General features: G+C 46.7%; 1 protein-coding gene across 3 annotated transcripts in view; it reads right to left on the bottom strand.

Moving 5' to 3' along the window:
* Nucleotides 1–258: 258 nt before the first annotated feature.
* The window catches only part of DHDDS (dehydrodolichyl diphosphate synthase subunit), a 30,600-nt gene continuing 12,201 nt past the window's right edge, over nt 259–18,657 (bottom strand). For 2 of the 3 annotated variants that reach the window (XM_032863837.1, XM_032863838.1), the window contains exons 7-9: nt 11,986–12,100; nt 9,067–9,174; nt 259–1,210 (exon numbers count right to left, since the gene is read on the bottom strand). In XM_032863837.1, the coding sequence (XP_032719728.1) occupies nt 971–1,210; nt 9,067–9,174; nt 11,986–12,100 (463 nt within the window). In that variant the 3' untranslated portion in view covers nt 259–970. The remainder of the gene's footprint in view (nt 1,211–9,066; nt 9,175–11,985; nt 12,101–18,657) is intronic. The other variant, XM_032863839.1, reaches the window with a different exon arrangement.

Genomic DNA, 18,657 nt, shown 5'->3' with positions numbered 1-18,657 from the left:
GGCCGGGTCAACAACGGAGAAGCCTCAGAGACAGGCGGCAGGAGGCAAGAGTCTGAGATGGTGAGGACAGCAGTCAGTTGGGAGAGTGCTTGTTTCTACGCTCTGGATCCTGTGACGTGTTCCAGGGAAGGAGGCCTGTGGTGGATCAGACTCACCAGGGCCTATGGGCCCTTCTGTTACCCCGTAGTCATGGACGGGGCGGTCTCTCAGGGGCGTGGAGCCTGGCCCCATGCCCCGCAAGAGGAGGAGAAAAGCTTGTGTGGGCTGAGTCGACAATAGGTAATTGGATTGTAATCACCCGCTTGGCTTCCGAGCGCCATTGGGGGCGCTGAGCCTTTCAGTGAGCAATCAGCGCTGTGCGGTGGGAGGGGGGTAGAGATTCAATAGCAAATCCCAGGTGGAGAGCCCAGGGGGAGGAGCAGCAGATGGGCAAATTTTCTTTCTGTGTCTCCCTCCCCTTCCTTGCCCAAATAACGCAGGCTGCCTATTAGCTATTCACCAGTGGATCCAAGGTGGAGCCAAATCTTTTGTGAAAGTCGGGTAGATTAAGATGGATTGGTAAAGGGCTAGGGTTTTGGGTAGACCTCTGCCCTGAAATTCTGTGTGTTAAAGGATGTGCTGGTGAAAAAATAAAGTGCATTTGGCGCACACGTAGAGGTGGCAGAAGCGGCAGAGGCAGAAGGATCAGGCAGCGAAGACCTGGGGCTCCCTGCTCTCCAAACCTACTGCTGACCGGAGCTGGCTTTAGTGTACTTGTGGACACTCTCATCTAAACCCTTCCCAGGGGCCACTGGGCCAGGCGGTCCAAAAGGTGTATCTGTGGCCAGCAGACCAGGCCTCTGAGGCTCCCTTGCCAAGCAAAGGAAACACAATTCATCATTAGGAGGGAGGGGCCTTTCACCAAGAAAAGAAAGGGGAGTGGGGCCCTGGAGGCAGAGGGCAGGGCAAAGTGGCAGGAGGCCAGCCTCACTCAGGCTGATGCAGTGCCCAGACGTGCCAGCCAGTCAGCCCGCTTGAGTTCCAAGGCCTGCAGGAAGCCCTGGACCCGCTCTTCCCGTCTGGCTGCGAGTTTGTGCAAGCGTGTCCTTCGGAGCTGGGCGTCCCCACCGGCCTGGAGCCCCTCGCGCAGCAGCTGCTCTGTCACTGCAGCCTGGTCCCTCTCCAGCTGCTGCCTCTTCCGCTCCTCCGCATACATGTCTCGGGCCTTCTGCTAGAGAAAAGTGGGGATTGGGTGGGGAGATCATTTTTAGGTGTGAGTGCAACTGGGATGGAGGCGGTAGGGGGGTAGGGCACCCAGTTGGCCAAGCTAAGCGGAACAATGGTGGGTTTGTACCAGATCAGGAAGAGCTGGGGAGTCGGTGTGCATGGGTGGCACCCAGGAGGCAAGGGCCCCGGCCCTGGCCCCGGCAGCTCTGGGTCCATCATGGTTTGTTTGGGGTGGGAGCCTCTGTCTTTCATGAAATTCTTCTCAGGCCTACACTTAGAAGGGAACCAGGCAAACGTGGGTCTGACTTCTTGTTCCCCCACCAGCTAGCTTTGTGGCTTTGGGCAAATCCTCTCCTAACCTCATTTCTTCATCTGTAAAGTGGGGGTTGTGTCTACCTTGAAGAGTGGTTTTAAGGATTAGAGATAATATATGCAAAACCCTGTCCCGCATAATAGCAGGCTCTCACACGGAAACAGCAATTTCACAAGTTACTGTCTATTCTCTGCCACAGGAAAGGTCCTATTCCTGCCTGGGGCACAGCCACTGGGTCATCTCCTTTGGCTTCCAGGGTCACTCTACGGGTACCATTGTCCCAAACCCCTCAACTGTTTTTTCAAATTTGGCTCCAGACTTGCCTCCTATAGGGAGACCGACCTGACTCTTCCAGCAAAGGATCCTCATAGCAACATTGTGAGAAAGAGCTTTGGCTCTCTTAAGCCACTTACTGCATTCTACCAAGTAGAACAGGTATTAGTGTCCACAGTCCACTTTTCTGTTAGAAAATAAAGCACGTGAAGGCTTGCCCAAGCGCCCAGGGCTCCTGGAACCAGCTCTGACACCAGGGAAGGGATCGTGCTTGCTGGCAACACTTCTCATTCGCCTGTGTATCTTCAGACAAACCATCAACTCCCAGGAGGCAGAGACCATGTGGCTTTTCCTCTCTGGCACTTGGGCACCTGGTACATGTGAAATACTCAACTGACCAGGTGACCTTAGAAAGGCGGGGAGGAAGCTCCTGGAGAGGGGAAAATCCCCCTGGAGTGGGACCAAGGCCTTGCTGTGCCTCCCTGACATGCTGCCACCCTGACTGGCCAGGGAGCCTTGGCACCAGAGCTCCTCCTCCAAACCCATTCCACGTGTAAGAAACCACACTCTGCCGCTAACTTGGCGTTCTATGCCCTGATGACCCTTACCACATGCTACCTTGTAGTACAGTACTTGTGTACCTGTCTGTGTCCTGCTCAGCCTGTAAACCTAGATTGCTTTGTCCTCCCCCTTTAAAGACTATCTTACATATGCACAAGCACTTGACCCTCTCAGTGGAGCTACTTTTTATCTGTTGGAGACAGACATAGAAGGTCAGAGTAGGGAAGTGATTTGCTAGGGTCTCAGCAATAAAGGTTTACTGCAAGGAAAGATGACAAATGGAAATTCTGGAAAATCCCTCCCTAGGCTCCTGTACAAACCCACGCAATTCAAGGGCACTCTTCTGCTAGGGTGATGAGCTTACACATGGAGCTACGAAGACCAGAAGAGTTTGAGGAGTTGCTGGGAAGGCCCTCCATCTTGCTGGAAGGGCCTCTTCCTGGCCTTGGTTGGGAGGAACCTTGGGTTTTGCGTATAGGACCTTAATAGGGTGTGATGTACAGGATATCGTCTCAGCAATCCATGTGCTTGTGGGCCAATTAGGACACAGATCTAAACACAAAGTCCCATAATACAAGGGAGAGAGGCAAGAGAAAAGGTCAAGTAGCTCAGAGAAGAGAGACATTGTTGCTGATGAAGGTCAAGGAACAGTGACGCCTCATGGACAGGCAGAATATGAGCTGGGCTTTAACCAACGGGGAGGATTTGGATAAATGTGGGGTGTATGGGGGGAAGAGAGTACCAGGGAGTGGGAATCATGGCAAAGACACACCGAACTGATTGAAGAGCTTGACCAGGCCCGAGTGAGTTCTCTGCACAATGGGTGGCTTAAGGAAAAATGAGAAAATGGGAGCCAACATGGCGGCTGGCTAGTCATGGTCAGCTGCTCTTCTCTCACCGCTGCTTGTGGCCAGAGCTAAGTAGGTACGTTCTGGTAGGACAGAAAGGAGAAGAGCACCAAGCCACAGAGGGAGGAAACATGGAGCTGCTTAGTCACTGTGTGAGGCTCAGGCTTCTTCTGATGGCATCCCCAGACTGAGTGCCAGGAAGGAAGGCTGCAGTCAAGGAAGAGCGCGGCCTCTAATTGCCAGGAATCAGATTCACTGTTAGGATGACAGAGCCAGGGGAGCTCCTCGAGACCCTCTGCCCAGCTCCCCATTGTACAGACAAAGACACTGAGGCTGGGGTGGGGAGGGACATGGTCTAGGTCACAGCAGGCTGAAGTTCCACTGGTTTCTCCACTAAGGCAGCTTCTTGAGAGATCGATGGGCAATGTGTCTCTGGAGAGGCTGCACTGGGTAGGGGCGGCGTGAGGCATCAGAGCGTATAAATGCCGTCTATCCGGCCTCCACATAGTCTGGATCTACTGCCACGTTTCAGACGTGTTCGAAGTGTTCTTAGGCACAAAGCCTCAGACAATCCAGGCTCAAGAAGTCCTAGCAGTCAATCTCTCTCTCCCCGACCGTACTGTCTACTGTCCCTGTGTAACACCCAATCAAGTATGGGGGTATTAATAATTTCCTTAGAGGGGCACCTGGGTGGCTCAGTGGGTTAAAGCCTCTGCCTTCAGCTCGGGTCATGATCTCAGGGTCCTGGGATCGAGCCCTGCATCGGGGTCTCTGCTCATCAGGGAGCCTGCTTCCCTTCCTCTCTCTCTCTGCCTGCCTCTCTGCCTCTTTGTGATCTCTGTCAAATAAATAAATAAATCTTAAAAAAAAAATAATTTCCTTAGAGACTTTTTGTACAGACCTTATGCCATCCTGGTGCAAGGGCTCCACAGAGCTTGCTTGGAGAAATGGGGCTCTTACCTATTCATCCAGACCTCTCCTGAGCATTAAGGCTCTCTGCTCTTGTTCTCTCCTCAGTAGAATTAGGGAGCAAGATGTAACAGCCCCTCCAGAACATAAATCCTCCAGTCCTCCGCTAACACTGTCTGGGCCTGCAGAGAGGCTATGGGCACTTGGTCACAAAACATTCATGAGCCAGGGACAAGTCCTCCCAGAAGTCCCCATTTGCCACAGCCAGCGTGCCAGGGACAGGGGATGCATTTTGGAAGACTGCCTAGACAGCTACCCTTGCCAGAAACACCACGTACTGAAGCACCCAGGGTCTCCCTGCCTAAGAAACTGTACCGGGAGAGGACGAGAAGGCTGCTCCGAGCCTACGGCTTTTGTGGAGCCAGAAGAACTCTGATGAAGAGCTCAGAGACACAGACGGGAAACGATACTGGTCACCATTCTCTTAAGACAAACTCTGTTCCAGCAGGGCTCTCAGCACTTTTGCTATATCAGCTTACCGCACCCTAGCACAAACCTGAGGCAGGCCTTCTTTTTTTTTAAAGTAGGTTCCATGCCCAGCGCAGAGCCCAGTGTGGGGCTTGAACTCACGACCCTGAGGTCAAGACCTGGGCCGAAATCAAGAGTTGGACCCTGAACCCATGGAGCCACCCAGACGCCCCAAGCAGGCACTCTTACTGACACCACTCCTCTCATTTTACAGATGAGGAAAATGATACTGTGCCGGGTGAAGTCACCGCCAGTCAGCCCCAGAATGAGCAGGATTAGCAGGCGGCGCCATGATGCAAAGTCAGGAATGTCTGAGACAACAGTTTAAGCTTTTAACTTTTCCTAAGGAGAAGATAGCAACTACCTGAAGAAATAAAGTAGAAATAAAACAGACGACTGATCCAGCCCCATGTTTAATCTCTGACAAGTGCATCAAAGGAAGTGTGGTGGGAACACGTATCTTCCATGACACCACTCTCACAGATGAGATGGACCAAACATTTACTGTTCACATCTGTCCATGACCCCTCATGGACCTTCCATCCCTGCAGCTTGTAACCGAGGCTCAGTGGCTCTGCACTGCCGCCCATCCCTCCCCTGCTGATGTTCCCTCTGTCCTACTGCATCTGAGTCAAGACTTCCTCCTTTAACCAGCCCCCATTTTCCACAGCTGATGGGTGATCACCTGAAGACTGCCAGGGTCCCTTCAGATACCAAGGTCTAGCCCCAAACAACTTGTGGCTGAGTCCCTGCTTCGCTTAGCCTGCACCAGGGACGATCAGCCCAATGAGCTACTTTAGAAGTCACCTCCCTGGCCTCTGCCCTGGCTTCCTGTAGGAACAGAGACACACTGTGCAGGGCTTAGAGATAGAGCAGCTCAGATTTTAACAATGGGAAGTTGGGAAATGGGATGGGAACACAGATGTGGAGGTTGGAAACTGAAAGGCAAGATCCCAAACAAGGAACCATAAAGAGTCTAGTTTGGGTACATAAGACAGGGTACATAAAAGGGAGACCCTGGAAAGACCAGCTTTCCAGTCTGAGGCCAGACTGGTGAGGATGTTGTTAGTCTGGAATCTACCTTAATGCTTCTGCTAAGGTGCTGAGATTTCTAGAAACAGAGCTTTGAGGCCTTCTGGGTAGACAGAGCCTGGCCAGGATCCCCAAGGCGCCCCCTGAAAAAGCGTTCAGGATGGTCAACATCTCTGTTTTAACTTTGGTTTCCTCACTTTAAAAATGGTGGCAATGGGGCGCCTGGGTGGCTCAGTGGGTTAAGCCGCTGCCTTCGGCTCAGGTCATGATCTCAGGGTCCTGGGATCGAGCCCCGCGTCGGGCTCTCTGCTCAGCAGGGAGCCTGCTTCCTCCTCTCTCTTTGCCTGCCTCTCTGCCTGCTTTGTGATCTCTCTCTGTCAAATAAATAAATAAAATCTTAAAAAAAAAAATGGTGGCAATAACCATGGTATTGACCTTCTAGCACTATAAAGAATCCATGTAAAGGATGCCTGACATGTGGTAAGAACTCAGTAAATGTCTACAATTAGGGTTCCCAGGTACAGGATGGGACCTTTAACACTTGTCCTCAAACACCGTCCCCCCTCACCCCAGGAAATAGCAGAACCATCCTCCTAACCATCTAGGCCAAAACCTGCATGTCTGGATTCCTAGTAACATTAATATTTGTACTCACTTTGTTTTATCCTCCGAGATCCATGAGTTTCAAAATTATATCATCAGCATTACCAGTAATGGAAACCTCTTGAGTAATGGTTAAGTTTCCTTTCAGTTTGTATTCTAGTCCATCTCACTAAAGGTGTATAGTCCGAGAACTATGTTCAGATAACCTGAACTAACTCTTTTCTCTAGGGGTTGTATTATTAACTTTCATTTGTTTCTGTTTCAAATTTTGCTTTTCCTCATCTCGGTCCACTCAGCCTTTCCCCTCCCTACAGCCACCCCCCGACCTCGCGGCACATCCTTTCACCTGGACCACTGTAGGAGTTTGGTCCCCCTGACTGCTGCGCCCCGCGCAAAAATCCTGAATGACTGTTGCAAAATAAATCAGATCCTGTCATTCCTCTGATCAAAATTCTTCAGCTATGTCACCATGGCTCATAAGGTCCTATATAACCAGAGGCCTAACTCACACCCAGCCTCATTTCACACCCTTCTTTGTACACGAAGGCCTCTTTGCATGTTCTTCCAAGATCCAGACTTGACAACCTCAGTGTCCTTGCACTACTGCTCCTCTTGTAGAGAATAATTCTTTATCGCCAGATTTTCACACATCTGGCTGCTTCTCATCTTTTGTATCATGGCTTAAAAACCACCTCCGCGGAAAGGCCTTCCTTGACTGCTCTGTTTAGTACCTCTTAGTTTCTTCATTACTTTCTAGCATATCACTCTGTTTCCTTCACTGCCTTATTACAGTCTGAAATTATCTTATATACTTGTTTATTATCTATCTCAAGGAAGACGATAAGCTCCATGATGGTAGGAATCTTATGCTTAATACAGTCCTTGACTCATAGTTGGTATTGTTTGTACAACGAATGAAAGTAAGTCCTCTGACAGCCATGTAGGAAAGCTCCTGAGAAACCTGAAATGAGGGGCGCCTGGGTGGCTTGGTGGGTTAAGCCTCTGCCTTCAGCTCAGGTCATGGTCTCAGGGTCCTGGGATCGAGCCCCACATCAGGCTCTCTGCTCAGCAGGGAGCCTGCTTCGCTCTCTCTCTCTGCCTGCCTCTCTGCCTACTTGAGATCTCTGTCAAATAAATAAATAAAATCTTTAAAAAGAAAGAAAGAAAGAAAGAAACCTGAAATGACTATAAATGGCTTCTGAGCAGCCAAATCTGAGATAAGAGTATCCATGCACCAAAGCTCACACACCAACATCCTCTGGGCTTCAGAGCCAGTTTATTCTCACTTTACAGACCTCTTTCTAACAAGCCCGACTGACTGGTTTCCTAGCCTATAGCTGATTTTAAACAGTAAATAGGAAGAGGAGGAGGGATGCTGTCAAAATTAGCCATTGACGGTGGTAGAAAATGCCACGGAGGATGTACGGAAATATACACGAAATCCCAAAGCTAAGTATGTGGGGACCATCGAGCTTAGGGCAAACAGTCCCATCCTCCACAGGCATCACTGTCCAGTGAAGAGCTTTAAGATGGCAGTTGCCATCATCATTATTAGCAAGTGCCTGGTATATACCAGGTGTCGATGATTATGTACAAGACACATTTCGGAAAGTTTTCCAGCAAAAAGGGATAGAAAAAAAACTCAGGTTCTTAAAGGAGCTTTGGTCATGTGGAAAAATATGATATTCATTCCTCACTGATGGTGGATAGTTGAGACTCTGCCGTTTTTCCTTTCACTTGAACAAAACTCCCTCTTTCAATTCTTCATATTCTAATGACCAAGCACAGGACCAAAGCTTCATGACTTGACGGACTTTTTCCAGGAGTTCTGGACTTGGGATTCATGGACAGATTCCAGGGGTTACGTAAACCCCTGACATCTGTTTCGGTGATGAGTACAATTCTATGCAAAATGCCATGTGTTAGAATGATCTGTGCAATTTTTCTAGGGAGATGGTCTATGGTTTCCATCAGATTCTCCAAGAGGATTAAGAAGCCCTGAGTTAAATCATTATTTCCTCCTGGTCATTGTCTTTCTAGACTCAAGAAACGGGAGCAGCAGCTTTGGGTTTAAAAGCCTGTGGCATCGAGACAGTGATTCTGCCCTCTATTTCCAGATTTGGAAAATGCAGATACCAAACCTAGGGGATTGCTGAAAGGGTTAAGTACAGAAACATACCGGGATACATCTAACGCACTAACGACCACGCACACTACCCTTATTATCAAGAATTCTAATCAGATGCAGGTGACTCTGCCTCCTATTAAAACCTGTTTCCAGATGTGGTGATCAAAACTGAGAGAACTTCAAATGTTGGCAGAACATATTTTATATAATAGAAAGACAGTGCTACTTTGTTTTTAATCCCTTCTGGAAGAGGCTTGAATTTTGCATACTTTCACTTTTTACAATCTTTTACTAGCTTAATACCATGAGGGAATAGCCAATCTCTCTGAGAAGTCTCCTATGTCTCTGTGCAAAGAGATTAGAGACATGTAACTTGAATCCCAGTTCTGTGTCTTATTGGTTATACATCCTTAACAAAAGAATTTTGCTGTATTCACTTAAACAAGTGGGGCGAATGATACCTAGGCCACTGGGATCTTGGGGGCATTAAATGAGATAGTACCTATAAAATGTTCACATTGCCTGACATATAGTAAACAAGGAGTAGCTACTATATTCATTAACATGCCTATTAGCAAGTGCCTCGTGTAAGCAGTAGGCGGTCAGTCGATGCTAACCTTTTCTTCCATCACATCCAGTCAGACCAGCCCTGAACTCTTTCTTACCTGGAGCATGCTGTGGTTCATCTGGTACTGCAGAATGGCCTCACAGAGGTTCCAGAATGTGTATTCTGGCCACAGAACGGGTTGGAACACCAAGCAGGAGTGGGAAGTCTGGGAAAGCAGGGGGAAGGAAGACAGGATAGTTGAGTAGCATGTAGCTGGAACATACTCCTGGTTCAAGCTTCCAAAGAAGGAGCAGGCTGAGCATGACCCAGGGTCCCAGAGCTGAGAGGGCCCAGGCGCCCTGAGCTGCAGCTACTGCCGTTGCCAGCCCCAAAGTGCCTTGCTCATGGTGTGGGGTCATCTGAGGCACCTGTGTGCAGCGAGGCAGAACTACAGCAAGACTAGATCAACATTCCCACCAGGATTTTTCTAAGAGCCAATTTTAGGACTATGAAATAACATCTGGATTATGTTATTGGCTCTTGGCCCTTAGATGTCATCTGGGAGACATGTTGTCTGATAAAAGTCAGCAATGAACAAAGGGTGGCCAGGGCTGTTATTTTTAAGGAGCAGAGCAGGGCACAGTGGTGAAGAGCTTGGGCTCTGGGGCCAGACTACCTGTCTTGGACCCTGGATTCACCTTTTATCATCCATGTGACCCAAGGCAAGTTACTTAACCTCTCTGGATCTCGGTCTCCTCAACTGTAAAACTGGCTGACAGGAGTACCTAGTTTTTAAGGTATGATGAAAATTAAACATGATAATGTACACAAAGCAGTCAGACTACAGAGCTGGGTAAACCCTAATAATAATCACTAATGTAAGAGTTCCTTCTGCAACATTCGTGACAGCCATCGCTTGATACTTTCAGTAGTGAGGAATTCAGTGCCTCAAGAGGGCTGACTTTAGGGCACCTGGGTGGCTCAGTGGGTTAAGCCTATGCCTTCTGCTCAGGTCATCATCTCAGGGTTCTGGGATCGAGCCCCACATCAGGCTCCCTGCTCAGCAGAGAGCCTGCTTTTCCCTCTCCCACTCCCGGTGCTTGTGTTCCCTCCCTTGTTGTACCTGTCAAACAGATAAATAAAATCTTTAAAAAATAATAATAATAATTAAAAAAAAAAAAGAGGGCTGACTTTAGTTGTCCGATAGCTTGTTCTGCTAAACCAATGACACCTTCCCTGGAACTTCTATCAAAGTCTCAGGCCTTTGCTCTGGAACAAGTCTGTTTCTTCTTCAAAGTGACATTCTTTTTTTTTTTCTTTAAAGATTTTATTTATTTATTTGACAGACAGAGATCACAGAGAAGCAGGCAGAGAGAGAGGGAGAAGCAGGCTCCCCACTGAGCAGGGAGCCCGATCCCAGGACCCTGGGATCATGACCTGAGCCAAAGGCAGAGGCTTTAACCCACTGAGCTACCCAGGCACCCTTCAAAGTGACATTCTTTCAAATATTTGAAGGCAAGATTAGAGCTGCCTGTTATTTGTCCCCAAGGTTGTCATGACTTGTTCAGTTTGTCTTTGCCTACAAATGATACATTTTAAGGCAGCAGGGATTATCTCTGACTTGGTCATTGCCATATGCCCAGCACACAAAGGAGGAACTCAGTATTTCTTTCTCAGAGAATGAACTGTCACCATGCCTCCTTTTTTCAGACCATTATCCTTCACTCATTCCTTACATGGCATGAGTTCCAGATTCCTTGCTATCCGGGTTGGCCACTTCTGCTAAGTCCTCCAGTTTGCCAATGCAGTCTTTTAAAACTCAGTGCCCGGGGGCACCTGGGTGGCTCAGTGGGTTAAAGCCTCTGCCTTCGGCTCAGGTAATAGTCCCGGGGTCCTGGGATAGAGCCCCGCATCCGACCTTCGGCTCAGCAGGGAGCCTGCTTCCTCCTCTCTCTCTGCCTGCCTCTCTGCCTACTTGAGATCTGTCAAATAAATAAATAAAATCTTTAAAAAATAAAATAAAATTCAATGCGTGGAAGTAAACTTTCTGGACATGATCTGACCCACAGAGCAGACCACCAAACCATAACCTGCACATTATCTCTTTCAATATAGCCAAAGACCAAAAGTATCTTCAGTAGCTAAATCTTTTAAGACTATGGTCCATTGGGGCGCCTGGGTGGCTCAGTGTTGGTTAAAGCCTCTGCCTTCAGTTCAGGTCATGATCCCAGGGTCCTGGGATCGAGCCCCACATCGGGCTCTCTGCTCAGCAGGGAGCCTGCTTCCTCCTCTCTCTCTGCCTACTTGTGATCTCCATCTGTCAAATAAATAAATAAAATCTTTAAAAAAAAAAAAAAAAAAGACTACGGTCCATCAAAATTTCTGGAACTTGCTACAAAGCAGAGTCTCTCCAACCTCTCCTTGAATGGTGATGTGTTTCTTAGGGGCCAAGTTAACAGATGATGGGAGATTTTCAAGCAAAAGCAAACTGATCTGGCTATGAGCTTTCGGGGAACCACAGGGGTAACTGAGCTAAAAGACAGCAGCAGGCCCCTAAGAGTCTACATATAGTTTCTATCCCTGTGGACTGTGCTTGCATAGACACGGCTGCTTTCTCCAAAGGAGACAGACCTGTGACTGCAAGGCCAGGTTCTAGCCCAGAGGGGCTGGAGTAGCAGCTGGCAGATTACCAGGGCAGCAGCTTAGGCTCAGGAACACAAGACAGAAGTCCAGTGCTTTGAACAAGAGCACAAGTGAAGTTTTCACCACAGCTGGATAGCCTTGATTTTCCTCTAGGCACTTTGGAGAGCAAGAACCACCCAGGCTGGCAGAGCCAGGTACAGAAGAGGAAGGGACAGCAATGTGACCAGGCACAGCCTGGATACATTTCTCCAGATTCCCACCCCCTACCCCACCCCCGTTCTCCGGTGCCAGCATGGCTGCGAGTGGGGAGCAGCCCTGCTACATCCATCCTGTGGGTGCGATCGCAGTCTTCAGGCTGACACAAACACAACCCCCGTGGTTGCAAACTGCTTACCTGCCAGAGCAAGAAGTCGCTGAGCCTCACTTCCCCAGAAGTCCGTATCAAGATGTCAGGGTGCGGAGAGTGGTTGGTATAGAGGCACTTATCAAGCAGAGACTCAGAGACATCACTAAGGTGAGTGGGGAAGAGACAAGGGTAAGCACACATCTCTTTTCGGATTATTCTCAGGGTGAACTCCTACGTCAGGCTTCCCAATTCTTAGAACACCATGAGCCAATATAGGCGGAGGCCCTAAACATTCAAATGAATGTATGATTTTAGTCCTCACAACTATAGGAAGTATTTCTATCCTCATTTTATACATAAGGAAACAGGCTCAGAGAAGATAAATAACTTGCCCAAAGTCATTTCACTGCAGACTAAAACCAGATGCACCCACTAGAACGTGTCCTTCACTTAAAACATCTTATTTTCTACAATGCATACATCTGGGGCACGTGGGAGGCTCAGTCAGTTAAGAGACTAACTTCAGCTCAGGCCATGGTCTCAGGGTCCTCCGATGGGAGCCCCGAATTGGGCTCTGAGCTCAGCAAGGAATATGCTTCCCCCACTCCCTCTCCCTCTGTCCCTCCCCTGCTCATCTGCATACATACACACTCTCTCTCAAATAAATAAAATCTTTTTTCTTAAAGATTTTATTTACTTATTTGACAGACAGAGATCACAAGTAGGCAGAGAGGCAGGCAGAGAGAGAGAGGCGGAAGCAGACTCCCCACTGAACAGAGAGCCCGACGTAGGGCTCAATCCCAGGACCCTGGCAGAGGCTTTAACATACTGAGCCACCCAGGTGCTCCTAAATAAAATCTTAAAATAAGTAAAATAAAATGTACACAACTGACCCTGCAATTTGATACAATACTAATGCAACTATTTCAATAAATCTAAATGCACTGACTGGGAAAGATCAGAGTTAATATTAAATGAAAAAACAAGCTTCAGAAAATATATAGTGCAGAGGCGCCTGGGTGGCTCAGTCAGTTAAGCATCCAACTCTTGATTTTGGCTCAGGTCATGATCTCAGGGTCATGAGATCATGTCCCATTTTGGGCTCCACAATGGGCATGGTTAAGCCTGCTTAAGATTCTCTCTCGCCTTCTTCCTCCGCCCAACAACTCCCTCTAAAAAAATAAATAAATAAAATAAAAGGAAAAAGAAGAGATAGAGTACAAGGGCATCTGGGTGGCTCAGTTGGTTAAACACTTGCCTTTGGCTCATGTAATGATCCCAGGGTCCTGGGATCGAGCCCTACACTGGGCTCGCTGCTCAGTGGGGAGTCTGCTTCTCCCTCTGCCCTTCCCCTCATGTGCATGCTCTCTCTCTCTCTTCCAAAAATAAATAAATAAATACAAATTTTTAAAAATAAAAATGAAAAATAAAGAAAGAACAAAGTTTAGAAAGACATAAACACCATACTCTCAATGGTGATTACTTTGGGAAGGCTAGATAAATAAGGAAAGACTATCTCTTTTTTACTTTATGTACTTCTGTTATCGTTTGAATGTATTATAAAGAAAATTTTTTAGGAGCACCTGGGTGGCTCAGTTGAATAAGCATCTGCCTTCAACTCGGGTCATGATCCCGGTGTCCTGGGATCAAGTCCTGCATCAGGCTCCCTGCTCTGCAGGAAGCCTGCTTCTCCCTCTGCCTCTCTCTCTCTGTTTCTCATGAATAAATAAATAAAATAATTTTTTAAAAAAAGAACATTTTAAAAAAGATTTACTATTTGAGAGAGAGACGAGTGAGGTGAGTGTGCGCACGGTGGGGCGGGTAGCAGGAAAGTGGGAGAGAGAATCTCAAGCAGACTCCCTGGTGAGTGCAGAGCTTGACCTAGGGCTCCATCCCAGGACCCCAAGATCATGACCTGAGCTGAAATCAAGAGTCAGCTGCTTAACTGACTGAGCCATCCAGGTGCCCCTGAATAGCACTTTTAAAAACTTCTAAGTCATGAGGATCTTGAAACACTACAAAAAATCCATGTTCCTTAAGATTTTAAAAAACAGCAAAATGATCAGCCCCTGTTAAGAGCTACTTTCTCAAACAGAGGGACATTTAGAAAGGAGATGGAATGGAAGAAGAATGGGGACTGCTACCGTTTATCAGAAGTAAAACACTCCTGTCCGTGGAAAGAAGGTATTTGCAAGGCTAGTTGTCCTCTGGTTCTAAGAACACTGTTTACCTGCCCTACCAAGCACCAAGAGGCAGAATTTGGAATCTGTAAGTTGTAAGACTTGTATCTCGGGAGGATCTAGAAGATAAAATTTCTTCGTGGGAACATTCTTCAAGGAGCACAGTTAAAAAAGCAGGGATCTGGGCTGTCTATTTCCCAACCCCCATCCTCCCACCCTGGTAAGATTTATTTATTTATTTGAGAGAAAGAAGACAGAGAGGGAGCACAAGCTGGGGGAGGGGCACAGGGAGAGTGAGAGAATCTCAAGCAGACTCCCTGCTGAGCACAAAGCCCAGCTTGGGGCTCGATCTCACAACCCTGAGATCACGATCTCAGCTGAAATCAAGAGTTGGACACTCAACTGACTGAGCCACCCAGGCAGCCCTGGGCTGAGTATTTAAAATGAGACTACATTTACCATCTGTGTGCCTTTGGGTCCTCTTTCTGCAAATCACAGAGGGAGTTTTATTTTTTGTGCCATCACAAGGGAAACAGTTTTCACTTACGAACTGCAAGAAGAATTTCCCTGAAAATCAGATTTCCCTGAAAATCTGATAGTCTCATCTTAGCAGCATGGTCTTAATTCTCTAAGAAATCTGAGGCCCTGTATAATAAATCTAATTTCTCAGTTCCCTTTTCTTTGAAATGGGAACATTTGTCCTATCTACTTATAGGTTACTGTGAGGGTCAAATCAAATCAAGTAACAGGGGCGCCTGGGTGGCTCAGTTGATTAAGTATCCAACTCTTGGGGCACCTGGGTGGCTCAGTTGGTTAAGCATCTGCCTTCGGTTCAGGTCATGATCCTAGGGTCCTAGGATCGAGTCCCACATCGGGTTCCCTGCTCAGTAGAGAGCCCGCTTCTCCCTCTCCTTCTGCCTGCTACTCTGCTTACTTGTACGCTCTTTCTCTGTGTCAAATAAATAAAACCTTAAAAAAAAAAAAGTATCCAACTCTTGATTTCAGCTCAGGTCATGATCTCAGGGTTGTGAACTTGGCCCTGTGTTAGGCTCCCTGCTGGCATGGAGATCTCTCTCTCCCTCTGCCCCAACCCTAAAAAACAAAAACAAAAACAAAAACAAGTGAAATAACAGATCTGAGTGTACCTCAGGAAGTAACTATAAAGTATTATGTAAATAAAGAAGAAATGTTATTTCCAGTCCCACCACTTTACTGTGTGACTTCAGATCCCCACTTAATCTCTCTGAGTTTCAAATGTGTCTGCAAAAGGTTTGCTCCATCTACGTCAAGCAGTGGGCAGAATTCTTACCGAAAATGAGGTAACTCTAAGGGGGTAGGAGGAGATAAAATCAACAAAATGAAAATAGAACATCTGCGCTATGGCCAACAAAAACTCATCATTACTTGGCCTTAGCTGTCTACATGAAGACTTTAAAGAAATAATGTTTTCTTTTTTTTTTTTTTTTAAGTAATCTCTACACCCAATCTGGGGCTGAAACCCACAACCCCAAGATCAAGAGTTTCATGCTCTACCGACTCAGCCAGTCAAGTGCCCCAAGAAGTAATTTCTCTTAAATAAAGTAAAATACCAGCTTTTGCCTACAAAACTAGAGTAGTTTACAATTCTGTTTGGCAAGAATAAGATGAAATGGACACACCCAGATCCTGAGGTAACAAAGCAAAATTCTGATAAGAGTTAAATTTATAGACTTCCTTGTAGCATTATTTGTATTAAGGACTAATTAGAAACAGCCTACATAACCAACAACTTGAATGATTAAGTCAATTAAAGCAAGACACATTCTGCAGCCATTAGAAATGATAAGACAAACGATGAAAAATATGAGGCATAGAAAAGTGCTCATATTACAACATCAAGTGAACAAAAGCATAACGCAGGTTGTAATGTGTTCACAGTGTGATTTCTTTTGTTATAAATATTTATGTCATTATTGGATTTGTGTTTTAAAAAGATGACTCTGGGGGCGCCTGGGTGGCTCAGTCGATTAAGTGGCTGCGTTTGGCTCAGGTCATGATCCCAGTATCCTGGGATCGAGCCCCACATCAGGCTCCTTGTTCAGCAGGGAGCCTGCTTCTCCCCTGCCTGCCATTCCCCCTGCTTGTGCTTGCTCTCTCTCTCTCTGTGTCAGAAATAAATAAAATCTTAAAAAATAAATAAAACAAAAGAAAATAAAATAAAAAGATGACTGGCTGAACTTTGAACCACAACTGATCACTGCTTTCATCACATCAGCTTGTGCCCTGTGCATCCATTAGCGTGACCCAGCAGCACGGGTGACTTATGTGTGTACATGAACCAGACTCAGAGCTGCCCGAGGGCAAACCCCATGAAACATTCAACTCTGTGTTCTTGCCCTTCTAGCATGTCAACTTCTTGGGACAGAGAAAGACTTGATACATGTTTGAATAAATGAGTGAATGAATCACTGAAAACAGATCTCAGAAACAAATACATATTGGTTTTCTGAATGTGAGGAGCTTACAGGCTAAAAAAGTTTTGACAATGTACTTGCAAACAACCTAGAACGTAAACACAGGTAACAGACATTGTCACAACTTGATGGGAAAAATCAACTCAGTTGATTAAACTCACACACACATATCTAAGCAAACAGTAAGACCTACAAAGACATCCTAAAAATCAAAGTGTTACCAGGAGTGTTGCTGATCCTGGAAGACCTAAATTTTCATCTTTCTATATCCAGTAGTTTGTAAATCCTCTCTGATGAACATTTATAAAAGTATGTCCATATTGGGGCTCCGATTAGCCCAGTCCAAGTAGAACACTAACCTTTCTAAGCTTGCAGCCTCCTTCCCTGGCAACCCTGACCCACCCACACCATATCTATCTGCTTGACTAATCCCACGTAGGCAGGTTCCTAAGCCATGTAAGGCAAAGAAAATTAACATGGGAAAACTTCCTAGGCAAGAAAGATGAGATAAAGGTCAGTGGTTGTCGCTGTGGTATGAGTATCAAGAACACGGAACTAAGAGGCATGATCAGAGTCTAGTCCCAGGCAAGAATACACACAAATCTACTAGCCAAAACCTTTCTTTCTTTCCAGCATAAACATTTGTCTCTTTAAATGAAACATTAACCGGAAAGCACAGTAATGCTGTGAACAACTATGAAATCACCCCATTGGTCAAGAATCAGAAAATCACAATAACCTGCATCTACTCATACAACCCTGTTCCTCTTCGTCTCTCATCTTCCTGCCCGCCCCCCACTGACTTAACCAGCATCTTAATTTCTTCCCCAACAGTTCACTTTCAATCCATAGCTTAATTGACCTCTCTACAGCATTCGACACTGTTGCTCCCACCAATGCCCCCTTCCTCCCAACCTACACCAGCAAAGTCCCTCTTCTCTTGGCTTCCGTAATACCGACTGCCTGGTTTTCTTCCTGCCTTTCTGGTTGTTCATCCTTTTTTCCCCTTAAGGCTTCTTCTCCTCTACCCAGCCAGCACAAGTCAGAGTTTCTCAAAACTCCATCCTTGGCCCTCTCCCCCTCTCATTCTAGACTCTCCTCGAAGTCCTCATGCCCTCTTTGCTTTGGTTACCGACTCACAGGTGACCTCCACACCGTTACGTCCAGTCCCCACCTCTCCTCGCAAACTGTAGACCTGACATCTACGTTCAACATCTACAGTTATCCCAAATCAAACTGCTGACCTTCTTTCTCAAACTGGATCCTCCCTCAGAGATCTCTAGCACAGGGAAGGGCACCGCTGTGCACTGTTTCGGAAGTCAAAAATCCTGGAGTCTCACATAACACATCTTTTTCCCAGACCTGGCCCATGAAGTCCTCTCAATTTTATCTACTACATAACACTCGATGCAGTCTACTTGACTTCTTCCTCCTCCGCCACCACCACACAAGCTCCATTCCAGGTAATCCCTACCTGAATTATCCCAACAGCCTTTCTGTAACTGACAACCTCCTCACACTACTACTGCCTCTTTCCTGGGTTACTGCTTTTCCTTCCTTCTCTGGCCACTTATGGTTTCCCTAGCAAAGCCTTCCCTACCAGGTCTATTCCTCTTACTCTAAATTCTTGTTGTACCACGCACGGATGCTTTTATAACATTGGTCACCATTATAATTGTATGTCAATGTGTGTAATATTGATTATGGCCTGTTCCCTTTACCAGAGCTCCCTGAGCACAGGAAATACATACTTTTATTTTTGCCACTGTACCCGCTCTGTACAACAACATGCTTGGCCTACATTTATGTGGCATTTTAAAAACATTTGTTGAGTGAATAAATGATTGAATGAATGAGCTATGTGGCACAGAAAACCACCCAGCTGTTGGAAAGGAAAAGGATTTACAGAATAGCCTTAAAAACAGTCTCCTTTTGTGCTTATCTAATTCCATTCTCACTGAGCAACTTTCTGATCGTTAATTTAGTTTCACAGATAAATCTAATTATACCCAAGAAAGGAATCAGACAAATTCCTGAGTCCCAAGGTCCAGGTGACAGAGGAAAGGGACAGGCACTCTGGAATCAGA

Source organism: Lontra canadensis, unplaced genomic scaffold (assembly GCF_010015895.1).
Source record: "Lontra canadensis isolate GAN:19392208 unplaced genomic scaffold, GSC_riverotter_1.0 scaffold25, whole genome shotgun sequence".
Taxonomy (NCBI): Eukaryota; Metazoa; Chordata; class Mammalia; order Carnivora; family Mustelidae; genus Lontra; species Lontra canadensis.
The sequence above is the reverse complement of the archived record's forward strand: the minus strand, read 5'-3'. Positions and strand labels throughout refer to the sequence as shown.